We start from the raw sequence: 18,027 nt of genomic DNA on the forward strand, positions 1-18,027 counted from the left end.
TTATATAGTTTCATGAAACTTTTTTTTTCCCTTAAAACAATAGAAATATGGATTTGTTTATTATTTTAATGTCCATTAAGATCAAAACTAGATGATAGAATGAAGTTGGTTTCATTGATGATAATAGCCTAGACATCCGGATTTTTGTTAATGAATTTATTTTTTTTCTCATAAAAAAATATAATTTATATTCACAATTGATAATATTTATTTACCAGAGATGACATTCTCAGTCTCTCTTATTTGTTTCATTTCACGTCTCATTTTCATCCTTCCCTCAAGAAGTAGGCCAAAGCTAGCTCCTAGTATCCTGGTAACCACCATCTCTCCCCCAAATTCCGCTGCTGTGTTTCTTGAATTGTATGCTCTGTTTCTTGGGAAATTCTATGGTCCAAATACTGGATGTGATGAAACCTGTTCATGGGCGTGTTTAGAAGTTATAGAAATGGAGAAAATGTGGTGATTATTAACAATTTGAGCATGTAGTTTTTTTTCTTGATTTCCATGTGTTTGATGAAACTTCTGCTCATCTTGTCGGGCTTTCTTGTTTCTGTTATTCTTAGCAGATTCTATGTTTGGTGTAGGCGGGGAAAGGTGTGTAATCTTGTTATTGCAAATTGAATTCTGGAGCAACTTGAACTCAAAAAACCGATTCATCAATTATCCAGCACTTGCTTCAATCAAAGGGAAAGGTGTGTAATCTTGTTATTGCAAATTGAATTCACCAAGAATTCCTGAGATGAAGGGGGACCGTGGGTTGAGCTTATAACGAAATTCTTGAACCAGCCATGGTGGAGGGAATCCTGAGCTGATTTCGATTGAGGGACTGTGAAAAAACGCACGATCGGTACCCAAACATGAAGGTGATGCTGTTTTCTTATGCCGGCACCCTGTCTTCAAAGAGCTCATGATTTTTAGGCCATATAGACTGGTACCTACTATCTTGTATTGCCATTAGTAGACACAATTTCTTGTTGTGTGGGATCATTCACAACAAATATGTTTTATGCATCGGTTAGAAACTTTCTTTTGGTGCAAGAGATAACATTTTCATCAGTTGAATGAATCGCATACATCGAAAGTCTTTACTCCTGCCCATATTTCATCTTTAAATTGAACTAGTTTGTGTTATATTTGTTCTAGATCAGCTTCTTGCAGACTTTGATGCTGTCCAGTCATGCCAGGAAGACTTAAGTGTGATGAATTTCATGCAAGAAAATGTGTTCATTGAGAAGCACTGAAACAAAGTTTCTTCAATGCGCGTTTGAATAATGCTGAAAGCTCTTCAAAGAAGCTGCCAATTACTGAAATGATGGAGGCAATCAACACTCAGAATAATGAGAAGAATATTCAACATGCTCAGATGAGGGCCAAAGCGTTTGTCGAGCAGATGTTAAGTGAAAGAAAATTCATCTACAAACAAGGGTCGAGGTCTGAGCACAGACCCTTATCCTATGCATTGCAAATTTTGAGTACAAACAAGGATTTGTTCATGGAGTTTTTTCCTGGACCGAAACCAAAAATTGCTAGGTTCATCCATCCAGTTCTGAATGACAAATTATCAGAATGTGAAGGCAAAGGTGCTACTGATTTGAGGCATGGTAGTACCGACGTTCGCGACTTGAAAACTATCAATCATCAATATTCTTCGGAAACAAGTTTCAAGGCCCATCCTGATAAGATAGTAATACTGAAGCCAGCTTCCCTGGACATCGAGTATTCTGATAATGTGACATGCCATTGCTCATCCCTCTCGGCTTATAAGAAATCAAGGGGCAGAATACTGAAAGCAAACCCTGCACCATTTTCTCTCAAAGAGATGAAGAGGAAACTGAAGAATACATTTGCAGGCACTAGAAAAGAATCGAACCAGTCTTTTATACATGGCAATTCTCATAAACTTGCTACTGGTAGATCGATTTTTAAAGTTGGAGACTGTAATTGTCATGAAGTGGACACGAAAGATTCTTTCATCTTTTCGAAAAATGTAGAAATGAAGGAAAATCAATGCAACAAACCATGGCTCAAATCCATAATGGGCCCTGATATTGTTGGTATGAATAATTCTGTTCGCAAAAAATTAGACTTCCCCAGTGTTAGCCTATCCAGGAAACAAGAATTCGATGTGTTATTTGAGCCAAGAAGACACCTTTCTACAAGGGTGAAGAATGCAACTGAAATTGAGATCCTCGTGGAGAAAAAATCCCCAAAAACTTTTGAGAAGATTCTCTCCTCTCCTGATCATGATTTCTGGCTTATTAACCCGGAAGTGAATGACCAATATTGTCCTGGTTCTGCACAGATGAGATTTAGTCCTTTCAGCAACTCTCTTACTCGAAGTCCATCAGGACCAGATAAAGAGGTTACATCATGGGATGATTTTAAGATATATGATGGTATTGAGATCTTGGAAACGAAGACAAGTCCATCTTGGATTCGAAGCAGTGTTGATCAAGCACATGATGCCGTTACTGCTGCGACCAACTATATGAACTGTAATTTACATGGTTTTATGTTCTCTTTAAGTTTCCATTTCTGCTAATTGCTGGTTTATCTGATTGGCACCTTTCTTCAGGCAAATCTATGATAGAGGAAATGAGCTGCGTTCAGCATTCTGAACTGTCGAGTGAAATAAAAAGCGATAATGCTGTCAAAACTAGACCAAGAATTGACAGAATCATTGTACACGAGGAAAATAGGAATGAGATTCATCTCAAGGTGAGTGGCAATGGCCATGCCCCTTCTTTTCCCAACTTTGAATGATTGTGCGCGAAGCTAAAGGGCATCGGAGAAGGCAGTCGCCCTTCCATCCATTTCTCTTATAAAGTTCTTTTAGTACATTAAAAAATTTTGAACTCTTTGGCCAGTATCAGCCCTTATCCTAAATCGTGGCTCCAATTCTGATTTGATTACTAGCTTCATATCCTCCTTAGTCCTTACACAAATACACCTTTGCAGGACTCACTTCCTGAGAATGAGATATTGGTACCTGAAGTGGATGATGCCCCATCAACCCCTTCGTTCAGTTACCAGTTGAACATGCCTGACAGCATTAAATATCAAGAAGAACATCGAAGCCCAAATTCTGTTCTCGAGCCATTTTTCACTGACGACTCCATCAGCCCACAAAGCATCTTGCTTCAAACTGGTAAATTTGTCATAGATCATATACATAAATTCGTCCGAAACTATTCTATTTTATGATGTCAAAAAGGCCTCGCCAAACAGATTTTATTATCATTTGCAGCTGAGCAGCAGCAAGTACCACCTCTTTGCCTTGACTTCGAGGAGCCCTCATCAGAGTCTATCCCTCGAAACCCACAAGCCAATGGAAGTTCCAGCATAAATGAAAACAATTACATCTCCCGTTACGTGCATTTAGTGTTGCAAGCTTCTTGTTTAAACTGGGACCATCTATCAGCAATGAAGCCATCACATCAAGAACTGCTCGATCCCTCCTTATTCGATGAAGTTGAGTTTCTTCCAGTCGACTCTACTACTGATCCTAAACTCCTCTTTGATCTTATAAATGAAGTCTTAGTACAGATGTGTCAATGCCATTTCCACTTTCTACCTTCGATGGATTTCGTAAAACCAAAAATGGTACATTTTCCACTTGTAGAGGCTGTGCTTCATGAGATCATGAGAGAAGCTGACTTCTATCTGCTTCCTCGGACCGAGAAAAGAACTTTCAATCAGGTAATTTCAAAAGATGTCGAGAATTCAAGATCGTGGCTGGATATCCGGCTTGATGCCGAGCAAATTGTTCATGATGTCTCAGAAGAGGTTCTGGAGGAATCTGTTCTGGATATCATTCTTGAATTTCTCATTTGATTATGCATGTACGTATAGCTTTTTGTTCGGAGTACGTTGTGTACTAATAGAATTATATAATGTTACAACCTGTGATAACTTGAGGATAACATGCAGATAATGATATATAATTTTCTCAGTTTCTCAATATTTATTAACTTTGTAAAAAAAAATAGTCTTACCTTGTTATTATTATTCTTGTTATCTTGTGAGTATATCTTATTATTTGTATTCAAACAATTAAATCTAATTAGCAAGCTCTAAAATCTATTCTTAATTATAACAAACCATTTGACTAGATTATATATATCATTTGTGGAATGATAGTTACGTTTTCAGACTTAAAAAAATATTTATAATTATGGATCCACAATTAGAGTGTTAATTTTTAATTACAGAATACATATGTAGCCAACGTGGCTTCTTCAACAATATTTCATATTCGAAAGAAAGTAAATAAATCTCAACACAAAAAAAAAGAAAGAAAGAAAGAAGGATAGTTGAAATAATATATTGAAATCTCATATTTATTAAAGAGTAATTTGCTGTATCGTATTATCAAAATTTTAAAAATTCTACTCCAGTTTCGCATGGTTTCAAGTTTTTTTTTTTTTTTTGAAGAATAGAATTGAAAATTTCAATACGTATTTGATTTATTGTCTAATTTGTATATATAATTTTCAATCAAGTATATCATGTAATGCAAGAATAATTTGGGTTAATAACCTTGTTCATATGTTTTCGACTTCTACATTGTGTTTCAAAAAAATAATAAAATATAATTGCATTAACAAATTATGTAATAAAAATAAAATACTTCTTGAAAGCTATTATGAAGCGTCCGGAGTTCATACAGAAATAAGTTAATGACTAGAGTGGAAACAGGCCCATCTCAACGGAAGTCATCAGGTCACGCTCAGAAGTCAGAACAACACCTTCAGTGTACACAAAGAACTTCAAAGAGTGTGAGTCATACATCAGTAGTTCGACTTCTGAGCATCAAGGGAAACGAATGCTTCTATTTACCGCAGTCTCCAGTGCGTCGGCATGCCTTCGGACCATTTTTCTGATGTTTTGTCAAGAAATTAACATTTCTATATATCACATCTCAAAAGAAAATATCAAGCCGAGAGAAAAGTAAAAAACATCATGTATGACTATTTTTAATAATGTGCAACAGGGTGAAAGTTAATCATGGATACAGTTGTGCGGCAAGTGTGTCCATCCCCTTCATTTCTTCATTTAATCTGTAAAAGAAAATATAACACAAGGAAAGTTGAAAAGTCGGATGGTATGAACAAAACCAGGAGCTCACTGCAAGAGAGGACAATCAAATAAGCCAAAAGAATAATAAAACTCTACACCATGGTTACTCAACACATATAGTAAAAAAATGACCCAAAAAAAACCCCGAGGCCTAAAAAGTCATTGGTCTACAACATGCACCTCCCAGTCACCTCTTAGCTGCATGTTTTTACAACTGGTGTTTATCTTATTAACATTCTCAAAGCTGCATATACTGCAACCTTCACTCCCTAAATTGGATATATTGGTGTATTGCATCGTGGAAATTTTGTTATCTGGTCACGTTTAAGTGACATTAATTTTTTTATCCTCGGAGTTAGGTGGTATACTGGTGTTGTAATTTACTCGTGTGTTTGCACCTAGATAGTGACTGTTTTCTACCTGTACCTCGTATTGATGTGTCATTAGCCTGGCACAGTGTTAAGTGCACCAAAATTGCTAGCCCTTCAAACGCAGTTAACATATGAAATACTCATCTAATGAGTAATGACCCTTCACTCTCAGCATTGGTATATTTATTCATTCCTGCCAATAGACCACAGATTTGATTCAACCAAATAACAGATGGAATAACAATCAATTTAAGACATACCAGTTCTAGACCTCATTTCAGAAGTCTATACCTCTCAAAGCCATACTCAAACACTAGGAAAAGAGTAACCTTTTGCACAATTTCATACACGTGAAAGAGAAAAGCAACACAACAATTTTACCATAAAACCAAAAGCATAAGAAAAGTTTTCCACAGCCAAAAAGGCATTAAGTAGAATATGAGGTAGATTTTTCATGACTTCATTCACAATAATTTAATCTGATCACTTGAAACACCTGAAAAACAAAACTGTGAACAGTTCCCAGTCTCTTAATCTTTGGGCATCTGCTGCAAAAATAATAGGCAGGACTCCACATAGCACCTACAATTCTCCACAACTTCAACAGAAAAGCACTATTCAAACCAATAATGGGAACTAAATACTGGTTTACTGTTGAAATTAGAAAACTAGATACACAATCAAGCATGACTCATTACAGTAGCTAGCACGAAATTGATGAGAGAGATTCAACTTCTCCAAGTATCATAGATACAAGGAGTTAAGTGCAAATACTGACCTCAGGCAAGAATTTATGTAACGATTTCCTTTTGTGGATGCATCAAGCACTGCAAAAATAACACATCAAAATGCAAAGTCTTCAGACATCCATAATAAGCAAACAAAACTATCAATTAAACAAAAAATTCTGACTAAAGAGTACTGAGCATCCACTTTGGTGAAGAGCGTGACGAAAATGATTCTTTAATCATATTCCAAATAAGAGCTCCGAGTTTGAATCGCCATTGATGGGGTTTAAAAAATGTATCTACTTAAATTACATAAAATAAATAAATAAAATCATCACCAGTTTCTTGAATGCGTCCCGCAGCATCACTAAAACAGCTCATATGCTCCGCCGTACTGCTCGTAGCCTAAAAATTACATTTTTAATTAAAAAGAATTGTATCTAAGTAAGATAATGGATCAAAACATCGAAAACAAAAACATAGTAGATAATCATTAGCGAACCTGAGAAAGTGATAAGCGTAAGGAATCGAAGAGACCGGAGAAGCTATCGGCGATCGCGGCGGAATCTCTCTCCACCGCTTCTAGAGCTTTCAGAATCTCCCTCCTACTAAGAGACGGCGCCGTGTCACCGCAATCACCCTCATGATGACGTGGCGCGCGCGTATTGGCTGGAGCGTCGTTGATATCGGTGGAGTTCGAGTCCGCCATCGTTGGTTGGTAAATAACCGGGTGAAATCCGGTCTGGAACAAAGTAATGACTCAATGATCGGATGGGAAGTGGGGTTAATTAAAGAAAGTATTTATAAAATATTTTAGAGTAAAAATTAATTTGATATACGAATTATTGGTTAAATGTCAAATTGGTACACGAATTTTTGTTAATGGCTTAATTGATACATGTTCGCCAAATTCTGATCAATTTCTGATGACATTTATTTAAAATGTCCAATTTATCCTTTATTACAAAAAATACACATTTTATTTTTCATTTTAATTAGATATATTTGTATACTATATTTTATACATAAAAATTGATTTGATTAAAAATTTTATTTGTACATAATATTATTATATTAGATGTATTAAATAGATTATATATTTCAACGAAAAATATTAAATAATTATATTAATGCATACAATATCTAAATAATTATAAATAAATAAATTGATACTATAGAAAATAAATAAATATTTTTAGCTAAAATTTTTGTTTTTATATACATATTTTTCTCGATAATATTTTGAAAATAATATTAAATAAGTAATGATAGTGATTAAATATTTTTTTTAATATTTTAACTATATAAAAATTTATTGAATATATTATTTTAATTAAATATTATGTAAGTTTTACTAAAAATTAATTTAAAATTTAAAATTATATTTGTAAGAAAAACTCATTATAACATCAATTAAATTCCGTCATAACGTGCCACCTGTTTTTTAATCAAAAATAAAAAAATTAAAGTTTATTTAAACACATTAATTTTATTTTGAACATGACTAATAATAAATTGAAAGTTGTTTTTGGTTTTTTTGACGGATAAAAATTATGAAGCTGGTTTTTAAACAAAATAATATTATTGTTTTAATTAATTTGTATTATCAACAGATTATTATACCCTTTTGTTCATCATAATTTGGTCAAAATCAAGTTGACATGTAGCAATTAAGTCATCAACAAAAATTCGTGTACCAACTTAATATTTAACCAATAATTTGTGTATCAAATTAATTTTTACTCAAATATTATATATTTTTGTTTATTTCGAAACAGGTTATGAGGGTCTCGGTATTTATTGAATCATTTTACGAGATTGGGCCTAAAACTGAGCCCACTGAGGAAATATAAACACATTCATTCTCAAGGTAATTCTTTCTAGGGTTGTTCGGTGATATCTCACTGTTCGTCGTCCCTGTTATTTCTGCAAGATGTACTATGGATCTACATATTTCGGGGGTGACTTTCAGGCCACAGGAAGAAGGAAATGAAGAGTGTCTAATTTTTCGAGGTGCTATTTGTTGTGTGGGCGGGGCCAAACCAGTGTTTTGTGAAATCAAGGTGCTATCTCCATTGTGTTGACTTCGTTCTTTTTGATTTTTATTATATTATTTTACGTAGTTAAATGAGGAACAAGTTATGAATATTAGCTCAGATTCTAAACATGTGATTGTGAGCAAGTGTCATCATTGTATGATTTCTTCATTTTTCGCCTAAGAAATTTAGCACTCAGTCTTTGCTTTTATTTATTTTTTAAAGGCCCAATGACGATGATTATGCCAGTTCTCAGGGATGTTTAATTGCTAATATGGTAGAAATCCAAATTTCCAAAAATCAAGCACATGAGATGTAGCATAAGATAATAAACCTTCCGCACAACCACAAGAACTAAGCAATTTCAGTTATTTATTCTAGTCTACGACAACAACCGATTCAAATAAGAAATGTTTATTTTTACTTATCATATTTAATGCTTGTTCCATAAACTTAGTCTACGACAACAACCGATTCAAATAAGAAATGTTTATTTTTATAGACCAAGACAAGCTTACTGATATTTCTCTAAACCATGCTCTCTTAATCCTTGATTACTAAGACAAAACTATATTATTTATATAAACCTTTTTAAACTATTTAACTTGAACCCAAGGGAACGATCCTCAAATGTAGTGGTATCCAGATTATTACATTAGCTTTATACTCGTATGCACAACTAAATAATAAATCATGTGACATGTGTTAACTGTTAAGTAATAAAATTTACAAGCTTACAGAACATACTACATAATTTCAGCCTAAATGTTGAGAAGTTAAGGTAATAATAAGTAATTTGCTAAAAAAATGAGAATAAGAAACTCAAACCATAATTCATTAACAATTCTTGATTCTTTACAAATATATAGTGAAAATATCGTTGTCAGACTAATACACTTTAATTTACAGTCCTATAGAATCACAATTCTCATAGTTTTTTCCAAATGAATAGCTAATAAATCTAGGGATTTTTCCTTGGACTGCAGCTAGCAATTCCAGAACGTCAATCTTTGAGTGATAAAAAACCTATTGATAGAAATAAAGGAAATTTGGTTGTCAAATCTACCTGCTTTATTTATGAGATTAAGAACAATTCATTAATAGTTTTATATTTAAACACAATATTCTACCCGCCGTTTGTTTGGGTTGTGGATTAGTTTGTTTGTTGAAACAAATGTGTTTAATTACATGTATCTATTTCATTTTTTCCTACGGACAAACACTTACAGAGCAATTACATGCGTATCTTGGAACAAAAAAATATCGATTCACAATTATGTATATTAATTTCCATGAAGACATTCTGTCCGCAGTTAGAGATTAGGGTAAGCTATATGCATGTTCATACATCTCATCCGTCGCTTGTGTTGAGATGATGTGCGGTAAGGCTGAAATTCAAATCAAAGACTGTCTTGATTACTTTTTCGATATAGAGTGCATAACAATTTATACAAGGAATATCCCAAGCCTACGAAATCAAAGGGTTCTTCAGTCGTTTAGGTTTTAACTTTTAACTTACATAAAAGAAAAATGTCTCATGGTGACTAGCGTCGCGATACAACTGCGACCACAAGTATTTAATTTATCATTAAAACATCTTAACGGTTATTTGTAGCTCGTGTATCTATCGGTCGTTTATTGAATATGACAAGGTTTACTTTAAAAGCACGTACATATAAGTATTGCATTATGTTATTTTTGAAATTTTTAGATATTTTTCTATCAGGTTGTATGTAAGAGTCATATCAAAGATGACGAACCAGTGGACAATCACTCGATGCTAATCGTCGGTAATGCTATAGTTAAATTAAAGAGAAAGTGAAAAAATACTTTATTTTACAGAATAGCTGTAGTTTAACATTCGGATACGAAGGGTTTGTTTTTATGCCGACCGATAAAAATTTGCTTGCTCGGTTTTGGATACCTATCATGGAGGATATGTCACTGTCTCTTTCAAGCTTGTCTCTTTCAAATTGAAATGTATGAGGCATTCCCTAATAGAAAGAAAGAATTAGCTATCCAGAAATTACGAGTTCCTTTTGTCATCTTTCCTGCGAAATTTGTTTGTTCTTACTCCTTTGTATGAAATACTTTTGGTTTGAGTTTAATGATAAAACTGCTATCAAGAAAACAATCATTACATTGAGTGTTGTTGAGTAGTCACACGAATGAATTGACATCTGATTGTGAGAATGAACGCCTTAGAACATAAGATCACATCAGAAGTTTGGGTTATGGGGAAACTGATTTTGATATTTGGTACTCCACAAGATGACTGGAATTTCTTAGGCATGTGAATTGTGATTTTTAACTCTTATAATTTGTATCTGATCTTACAGTTCAGTTTTCACCCCCTAGTTTAGGTGTCTACTGTGGAAGTATGTAGTTCCTTAGAGTGCTTGTGTCCCGGAGATGCATAGATGTGTTTTTCTAATTTAAACCCTTTCTAACATTGCACCTAAAATTTATTGTGTACTGTTGAATTAATTTCTCGTTGATTCAGCTCTTTTCACGCTTGCGTTTTTATTTATGGCGTTGTGTTTCAAATACAGATTTCTATGCATAAAAAATGTTTGATCAAATGCATTTTTTAAACTTATACTCATGTCTTTGATGATATTCAACCTGCTGAATGTTTGACAAATTTTGTTAAACTTACTGCATCGGAGTTTTGCCTTCTCATTCTCTATGAATATAACTTGAATTATATTTTGAATATTTTAACCACACGTGTTGTCTATTACAATTGTTAAACTGAACTGTAAGATCAGAAATGACTAAGAAATTCCAGTCCATCTTGTGGAGTACCAAATATCAAATCAGTTTCCCCATAACCCAAACTTCTGGGTACCGTTTGGTTCGAGGATGAGATAAATAATACAAGTATAAGTAATTAAATGTAATAAAAAATTATAGTTTATGTAGTTTTTGATTTTATTGATAGATTATAGTATATTTGATTTGATTGATTAAATTTTATATAAAGATGATAAATTATCATTTTGTCCTTTTAAAAATAAATAAAATATGAATAATATTATTTATAAAAATAATACAGTAATTTAAGTTCAATGATTTGATTAATGTAAGATAAATGATTAATGATTTGATTGATGTGAAATAAATTATAATTAATAGATGGATTAATAATATGAAGAAAAGAACGCATGATTGAATAGGATAAGTTATACATGTACTAATTATACTCGTGCCAAACGATACCTTGATGTGATCTTATCACTACTATATTCATGGACATGCATATGAAAGAAATAGAGATTTTGAGAAACTCATCAAATTTTCAGGAAATTAAGAAGAAATGAAGTAAGAAAATTATTAAATAACAGTAATCTTGTATCTTCTAGGGTGTTCATTCTCACAATCAGATCTCAATTTACTCGTAACACTCAATGTAATGATTGTTTTCTTGATAGCAGTTTTATCAATAAACTCAAACCAAATAGCAGTTTTATCAATAAGCTCAAACCAAAAGTCTTTCATACAAAGAAGTAAGAACAAACAAATTTTACAGGAAAGATGACAAAAGGAACTCGTAATTTCTGGATAATTTCAAAGAGACAAGCTTGAAAGAGGCAGTGACATATCCTTCATGATGGGTATCCAAAATCGAGCAAGCAAATTTTTATCGATTGACATAAAAACAAACCCTTGTATCCGAATGTTAAACTCCAACTATTCTGTAAAATAAAGTATTTTTTCACTTTCTATTTAATCTTAAATGTAGCATTACCGACGATTAGCATCGAGTGATTGCCCACTGGTTCGTCATCTTTGACATGACGCTTACATACAACCTGATAGAAAAATATTAAAAAATTTCAAAAATAACATAATACAATACTTATAGGTATGTGGTTTTAATGTAAACCTTGTCACATTCAGTAAACGATCGATAGATATACGAGCTACAAATAACCGGGTAGCTTTTTGACAGCTGGAACGCCTTCTCGAGATCTTTAAATTCCTCGTATGATTTAATTTTCTGTCTATAGAACTAAAAACAATAATACATTATTAAATGTACGCAAAAATAGAAAATAAATTAAAATGTAAGATGCTTTAATGATAAATTAAATACTTACCTCACCGCAAAACCTAGAGTAGATATTTTGTGGTCGCAGTTTTATCGCGAGGCTAGTCACCATGAGGCCTTTTTCTTTTATGTAAGTTAAAAACTCACCGACTGAATAATTTTTTGATTGCATAGGCTTGGGATATTCCTTGTTTAAATTATCATGCACCTCATCTATATCGAAGAAGTAATCAGGGCAGTCTTTGATTTGAATTCCAAACTTCCTGCACATCATCTCAACACAAGCGACAGATGAGATGTATGAACATGCATGTAGCTTACCCTAATCTCTAACTGGTGACAGAATGTCTTCATGGAAATTAATATCCATAATTGTGAATCGATAATTTTTTGTTATCAGATACGCATGTAATTGCTCTCTAAGTGTTTGCCCATTGGAGAAAATGAAATAGGTACATGTAATTAGACACATATGTTTCAACAAACAAACTAATCCATAACCCAAACAAACGGCAGGTTGAATATTGTTTTTAAATCTAAAGCTATTAACGAATTGTTATTAAGTTAGTCTCACAAATAATGTAGATTTGGCAACCAAATTTCCTGTATTTCTATCAATAATTAAAGCTTGAGGTTTTTTATAAATCAAAACTAGCAGCATGATTGTCTTGGTCTATAAAAATAAACATTCCTTATTTGAATCGCAAGCATTAAATATGATAATAGTTAACTATTTATGTTTCATCTTAATTATTATTTTATTGAGTTTTACTGAATATATCACCTTAACTAGAAAAATTAAATAACTGAAATTGCTTAGTTCTTGTGGTTGTGGGGAATTATCTTATGCCAACAATTGAACATCTCATGTGCTTGGTTTTTTGAAACCGAGGAAACATAAACACATTCATTCTCACGTTAATTCTTTCTAAGGTTGTTCGGCGATATCTCACTGTTCGTCGTCCCTGTTATTTCTGCAAAATGAATGATGTCTTCTCCTCAACAAAAAATAAAAATTAGGTATTCTCTTGTTTCGTTCGCATATTTTCTTTTTAGATCTTTTATCTTGTTGGAATTTGATTAAATAATAAAGAGGTTGATATCCGTTATTGTTTTGGATTTGATGTCTTATAGATCGGTGTTTGAATTATCATATGTATTTGTGTTTGAACGATTAGTTGTGTTTGTAAACTGAGGATTATTAGGTTATTTTTCTTGAAAACTGGATTAGCGTTTCTTTATTTTGTTTAATTTTTTTTTCTGATTTGGTGTCAATGTGAAACGTGCAGCGATGACATAGACTTTAGCGACAACAGCTTACTGATTTGGATCAGAGCGACATGGAATCCAGCGATACGGAATTCAACCATACGGAGTCCACAGAATCCAAGCCTCTTGCAATTGCAGAGGCTTATAGATCCATCTTACTGGATTTGCGTGAAGTATGAAATTTTTTCCTATGGATCATATATATTTTTCTCAAACAAGACTTCTTTTCAAATTTCTTGATACCCGACAGTTTTGTTCTTTTAAAACTTATTCAACAGCATTAAACTCATGAATCGGATCTGACATTTTGGGTCGCTAACTCAACTTTGGTTAAACTTGTCCACAGTTGGGTGATTTATGTATGGAGCCACCTGATGATGATGGAGAAACGGTCAATGCAGGAATCAGCTTTGAAATTTTGCAATAACACCAAAGTTAGATAAGTTATTTGATGCATTTGCATTCTACGGCGATGATTATTACCATCGTTATTTTAATGTTCTGTTTTGCATTTTGTCCTACGGGTTAACAGGCAAAAAACTTCAAGCTTGTGAAGGTTTGCAAGATCAACTATGGATCTACATATTTCGGGGTGACTAGGGCACAGGAAGAAGGAAGTGAAGAGTGTCCACTTTTTCGAGGTGCTATTCATTGTGTGGGCGGGGACAAACCGGCGTTTTGTGAAATCAAGGTGCTATCTTCATTGTGTTGACCTTGTTATTTTTAATTTTTATCATATTATTTTATGTAGTTAAATGAGGAACAAGTTATGAATTTTAGCTCAGATTCTAAACATGTGATTGTGAGCGAGGGTCATAATTGTATGATTTCTTCATTCTTGGCCTAAGAAATTTAGCACTCAGTCTTTTCTTTTATTTATTTTTTTTAAGGGCAATGACGAAGTCACACTTCTGCCCAGTGACGACGATTATGTCAGTTCTCAAGGATCGTGACAGTAAAAATGACTCTCCTTTCACGTGGTATTATATTTCCACAAGTTATACTTGACGGTTTCCAGCTTGCAAGTTTTGTTAACAAGTGTGCTTTTTTATGTTGTTGCTTTGAGGTGATCTGTGGTCTTAGTGTTGTAAAGACGTCTAATTATGATATTCATTCATTACTATTATATGTGATTACCTGGTCATGGTAATATCAAAACCTTATGCTGTTTTGCCAAATTAAGTCTTTGAGGGACTGTTTTGTGATGGCTTTGATGTTGATAGTTTCACTTTTGTGATTCCTTAGCTCAAGAGGCAGTGTTTGATGTTTCGTGAGCACATGGTTTTTCTATGTGTTCTTCCCTTTGTTATTTTTTATTGGATCATATGCTGTCTTGATTAAATATACGATCTTTTTTCGGATGAGATGTGTTGTATAATTTGGTGGCTCTTCATGCTTATAATGTATTTTTCTTATTGATTATTTGTTACATTCTAATGCAGCAAAAATGATTGTGGTGATGACTGACTACCCAGCAAATACTGAAGATGGCTCAATTGTTGGTTCTGATGTTTCAGGGTGAAGTTCGATTTAGAAACTACAATCCTTGTCCAAAATAATCTGTGTAGTCGAGATGCCTTATGAGAAATATTATTTTTTATATTGAAAATATTATTTTTTATTGTACACGAGATAGAAGCAAAGATAGATCACAAAAAATAATTAATTGCAACAAAAATACACAGTGGAATATTTATAACAAGAAATTGACAGCAAAGAAATTATAATTTATACTCAAGTATATGTATTCTTTTTCTGACAAAAGAAATTGTGAAAATAATATACATAAAAATTTAGCTTTATTTTGTAGGTGATGGTTTTATTATGCTGGAAAAATGGGCGTGGGTGCAATTATCGATCGGTTAGATCGAATAGTTTCCTTCCGATAAATCAAAATTGACCTAAAAATTAAAATCTATATTTGGAGTAAATATTTTTGAAATATTAATTTACTTAAATAGATTTCGGTGAATGAAAAATTAGATATTCAACATTTGTTAATTAAGACCCATTTATTGTTGAAACGGGACGAGACATGTGTTGTCCAACATGGGAAAAAAAAAAAGGAAAATGATATATGTACAAGGAAGGTTATAAATTGAGTTACCAATTGTATTTTCAATTAGAAGATTATTTCTACACTTGATTTGGAAAAAATATTTCAAAAATGCATTTAGGATAGTTTTATAATTTTAAATGTATTTTGTGACCCAATGTGTAAGCCTCATTGTACATGTAGCATTATCCAAAAAAAAAATTCCAATTTTATACTTCTTTACATATCACTTTTTTCATGGTTTACTAATTTAATCGAGTATATAGTCTGGTGAGGCACCTCAAGGGCGAGCAGGCGCACAACATCGAAAAGGGCTTTAAATATATTAAAATATTTTTACTCAAAAAAATAAGTGAAGGTTTATGTTAAAAAATTGGTTCCTTAATCGAGTTTAAATAAATTAAAATTTAAATGTAGGGATGATAACGAGACGAATTTGATCAAATCTGAGTCTCGCCTCGCCAAGAAAAATTAAGAACTAGACCCGAACCTGCCCGCCTCATTTTTTATCACCTCAAAACCGGACGCGTCCACGGTCCAACCCAAGTTATAGTCATGGAGCTGCTATGCATTTAATTTAAAAATATTATAAAATAATTGATACTTCATGAGTGAGCCCTAACGTGCTTGAGCCCAATAAAGACATAACTAAAGAATAGGGTCTGAGTCTTATTCTAAAGGGTAGGGTTAGCCCATGAGAAAATTGTGGAAGAAGGTATATGTTGGCTCTGAATGAGTGAGGGAGAGCCCTATCAAGTTGGACCCTAGTCATGAGGTCTCTAAGATAAGTCAAAAGCTTATGACAATTTGAAATGGAGATGTGAAAGAGTATATGGACAATGTAGAAGAAAGAAATGGAGGAAAGGCTCGCCTATGGTGGGCGACCCCTAAGGCGGGCGAGCCCTAGGATGGTAAGTTTGGTTTTGTGCAGAGGCGGCGTATCATATGTAGGGGATTGACTGAGCTTAAGCCCAGCAAGCCCCCAAGAAAAAAAAATTATATAGGTATGCTATATATGGGCTGTGACCCAAGTATTAATTAAGCACAGAAAAAAAAATCAAATAGGCGTACCCTTCATTCAGTTCGCACAATCTCACTCGACACTTCCCCGATTTTCTTCATAAATCACGTTACCAAATCAGTAATAACCTCACCAAATCAACTTAGCCCTCACGTTAGGAATCAATTGCGATGTGTTTACTCGTTTTTGTGATCTTCTATTTGCTTTTGTTATATTTTTATTTGTTTAATATTTTTTTTATCAAATTTATGATTTCTTAAATATTCCTGCATTAATGCCCGTGAATGATTACTAATAGATTTCTTCAAATCTAGGTTATTTGTAATTAGTGCGTTCATTTATGCTTTAATTTTTGGATAATTTTTGTAGCTTTTTATTTGTTTGAATTATGTTGTTTTCGATTTAAATATCTCTTTTTGTCATTGTTCTCGTGAGATTAATTTGGAGTATATACTCGATAGATTTGATCTTTTGAAAAATCGTAGATTGCGCTTAACGTAAAATGTATAATTTTAGTGGCTTAACTTGCTAATATTATTTTTATGCGTGTTTTTCTTATATTATTTTGAACTGAAGGTTTTAGATTTTCTAAATTTTTAGTTTTTTTAATAATTTATACTTGAAGCCCCCCAAAGAAAAAAATCCTGGATATGCCCCTGATTTTGTGTCTTGGTTTTTTTTGGAGGGCGAGCCCTAAAGGAGTGGCGTGTGAACTATACACTCGTGGTCCCCTACAAAATGTTCGTGATCCCCTACTTTACCTCCTATAGATACGGGGTTTGCTTTCTCCATTTGAATTTAATTCACTTTCATTTTGAAGGGCGTCTAAGCTCCTCTTTCTCTTATTCGTTCGCGTCTCTGACTTGAGCGTTGGAGGGGCTACGCCGGGATACCCTCCCGGCCCCCTCTAACATTATTTGCTTGATTTCAAGTTCATCTCTATACTTGAAGCTTTTTGGGCTTGAGTGAGATTCGGACCATCAAATTTTATTGAGTATCATTAATAACAATAATATATAAATATATATACGTACATATATATTTATGAAATGAAATATAACCCCTTGACTTGGACCTTGCCAGCCCTGCAACTCTTTTGAGTGGATTTGAAGGTGTCTCGAACGGGACGAGTTTAAGACGAGGTTTGAGTTTAGCACGCCCGTTGCCATCCCTGTTAAGCGTGATTGAATGTCCGTTGAGCAAACGTTTAACACTGGTTTCAAGGAAAATAGTGGCCCACCTTTTGTAACGAGGTATGAATCAACATGAAACAACATGAAAATTTGTGTTTATTAAATATATATTTGCTTTCTAAACATCTCAACATAGTCTGGGTGGTGTAGTTGGTTATCACGCTAGTCTCACACACTAGAGGTCCCCGGTTCGAACCCGGGCTCAGACAATTTTTTTACT

General features: G+C 33.4%; 3 protein-coding genes and 1 non-coding gene across 18 annotated transcripts; 3 read left to right on the forward strand and 1 right to left on the reverse strand.

Moving 5' to 3' along the window:
- The first annotated feature begins 226 nt into the window (after positions 1–226).
- On the forward strand, positions 227–3,857 carry LOC140873695 (uncharacterized). Of its 12 annotated transcripts, none has more exons than XM_073276909.1 (7): positions 227–313; positions 567–692; positions 787–931; positions 1,144–2,495; positions 2,576–2,718; positions 2,959–3,148; positions 3,248–3,857. In XM_073276909.1, exons 4-7 carry the CDS (start codon positions 1,310–1,312, stop codon positions 3,832–3,834), a joined length of 2,106 nt encoding a protein of 701 aa, XP_073133010.1. In that variant the 5' UTR covers positions 227–313; positions 567–692; positions 787–931; positions 1,144–1,309; the 3' UTR covers positions 3,835–3,857. The 12 variants fall into 12 exon arrangements, with proteins under 12 accessions (XP_073133010.1, XP_073133001.1, XP_073133002.1 ...); XM_073276908.1 differs by lacking the exon at positions 227–313 and adding an exon at positions 320–459; XM_073276911.1 differs by lacking the exon at positions 227–313 and adding an exon at positions 320–459 and having other exon boundaries at positions 787–863.
- Positions 3,858–4,533: 676 nt separating this feature from the next.
- Positions 4,534–6,932, reverse strand: LOC140873764 (uncharacterized). Its single transcript, XM_073277006.1, has 5 exons — positions 6,681–6,932; positions 6,517–6,583; positions 6,229–6,277; positions 5,016–5,060; positions 4,534–4,879 (listed from the first exon to the last, which is right to left on the reverse strand). The coding sequence occupies exons 1-5, from the start codon at positions 6,885–6,887 to the stop codon at positions 4,813–4,815; spliced, it is 435 nt and encodes a 144-aa protein (XP_073133107.1). The 5' UTR covers positions 6,888–6,932; the 3' UTR covers positions 4,534–4,812.
- Positions 6,933–8,026: 1,094 nt separating this feature from the next.
- On the forward strand, positions 8,027–15,242 carry LOC140873731 (uncharacterized). Of its 4 annotated transcripts, XM_073276962.1 has the most exons (8): positions 8,027–8,241; positions 9,941–10,004; positions 13,202–13,288; positions 13,558–13,710; positions 13,884–13,971; positions 14,070–14,228; positions 14,428–14,517; positions 14,980–15,242. In XM_073276962.1, the coding sequence occupies exons 3-7, from the start codon at positions 13,254–13,256 to the stop codon at positions 14,488–14,490; spliced, it is 498 nt and encodes a 165-aa protein (XP_073133063.1). In that variant the 5' UTR covers positions 8,027–8,241; positions 9,941–10,004; positions 13,202–13,253; the 3' UTR covers positions 14,491–14,517; positions 14,980–15,242. The 4 variants fall into 4 exon arrangements, with proteins under 4 accessions (XP_073133063.1, XP_073133062.1, XP_073133064.1 ...); XM_073276961.1 differs by lacking the exon at positions 9,941–10,004; XM_073276963.1 differs by lacking the exon at positions 9,941–10,004 and having other exon boundaries at positions 14,428–14,514.
- A 2,700-nt stretch (positions 15,243–17,942) lies between these two features.
- TRNAV-CAC (transfer RNA valine (anticodon CAC)) lies at positions 17,943–18,016 on the forward strand. Its single transcript has one exon. It is a non-coding gene; the product is annotated as a tRNA-Val (tRNA).
- The last annotated feature ends 11 nt before the right edge of the window (positions 18,017–18,027 follow it).

The sequence above is a fragment of the Henckelia pumila genome, unplaced genomic scaffold (assembly GCF_033568475.1).
Source record: "Henckelia pumila isolate YLH828 unplaced genomic scaffold, ASM3356847v2 CTG_80:::fragment_1, whole genome shotgun sequence".
NCBI classification, from domain to species: Eukaryota; Viridiplantae; Streptophyta; class Magnoliopsida; order Lamiales; family Gesneriaceae; genus Henckelia; species Henckelia pumila.

What these genes read in the sequence shown, in the direction of transcription:
- LOC140873695 (XM_073276900.1), top strand. Translation starts at nt 1,310, where the DNA reads ATGATGGAGGCAATCAACACTCAGAATAATGAGAAGAATATTCAACAT. An exon ending in TGCGACCAACTATATGAACT is followed by an intron (nt 2,496 to 2,575) that starts GTAATTTACATG and finishes ACCTTTCTTCAG; the next exon opens with GCAAATCTATGATAGAGGAA. An exon ending in GGAATGAGATTCATCTCAAG is followed by an intron (nt 2,719 to 2,958) that starts GTGAGTGGCAAT and finishes ACACCTTTGCAG; the next exon opens with GACTCACTTCCTGAGAATGA.
- LOC140873764 (XM_073277006.1), bottom strand. Translation starts at nt 6,887, where the DNA reads ATGGCGGACTCGAACTCCACCGATATCAACGACGCTCCAGCCAATACG. An exon ending in GGGACGCATTCAAGAAACTG is followed by an intron (nt 6,278 to 6,516) that starts GTGATGATTTTA and finishes TTATTTTTGCAG; the next exon opens with TGCTTGATGCATCCACAAAA. An exon ending in TACATAAATTCTTGCCTGAG is followed by an intron (nt 5,061 to 6,228) that starts GTCAGTATTTGC and finishes TTTCTTTTACAG; the next exon opens with ATTAAATGAAGAAATGAAGG.
- LOC140873731 (XM_073276962.1), top strand. Translation starts at nt 13,254, where the DNA reads ATGATGTCTTCTCCTCAACAAAAAATAAAAATTAG. An exon ending in CAACAAAAAATAAAAATTAG is followed by an intron (nt 13,289 to 13,557) that starts GTATTCTCTTGT and finishes TGAAACGTGCAG; the next exon opens with CGATGACATAGACTTTAGCG. An exon ending in AATTTTGCAATAACACCAAA is followed by an intron (nt 13,972 to 14,069) that starts GTTAGATAAGTT and finishes ACGGGTTAACAG; the next exon opens with GCAAAAAACTTCAAGCTTGT.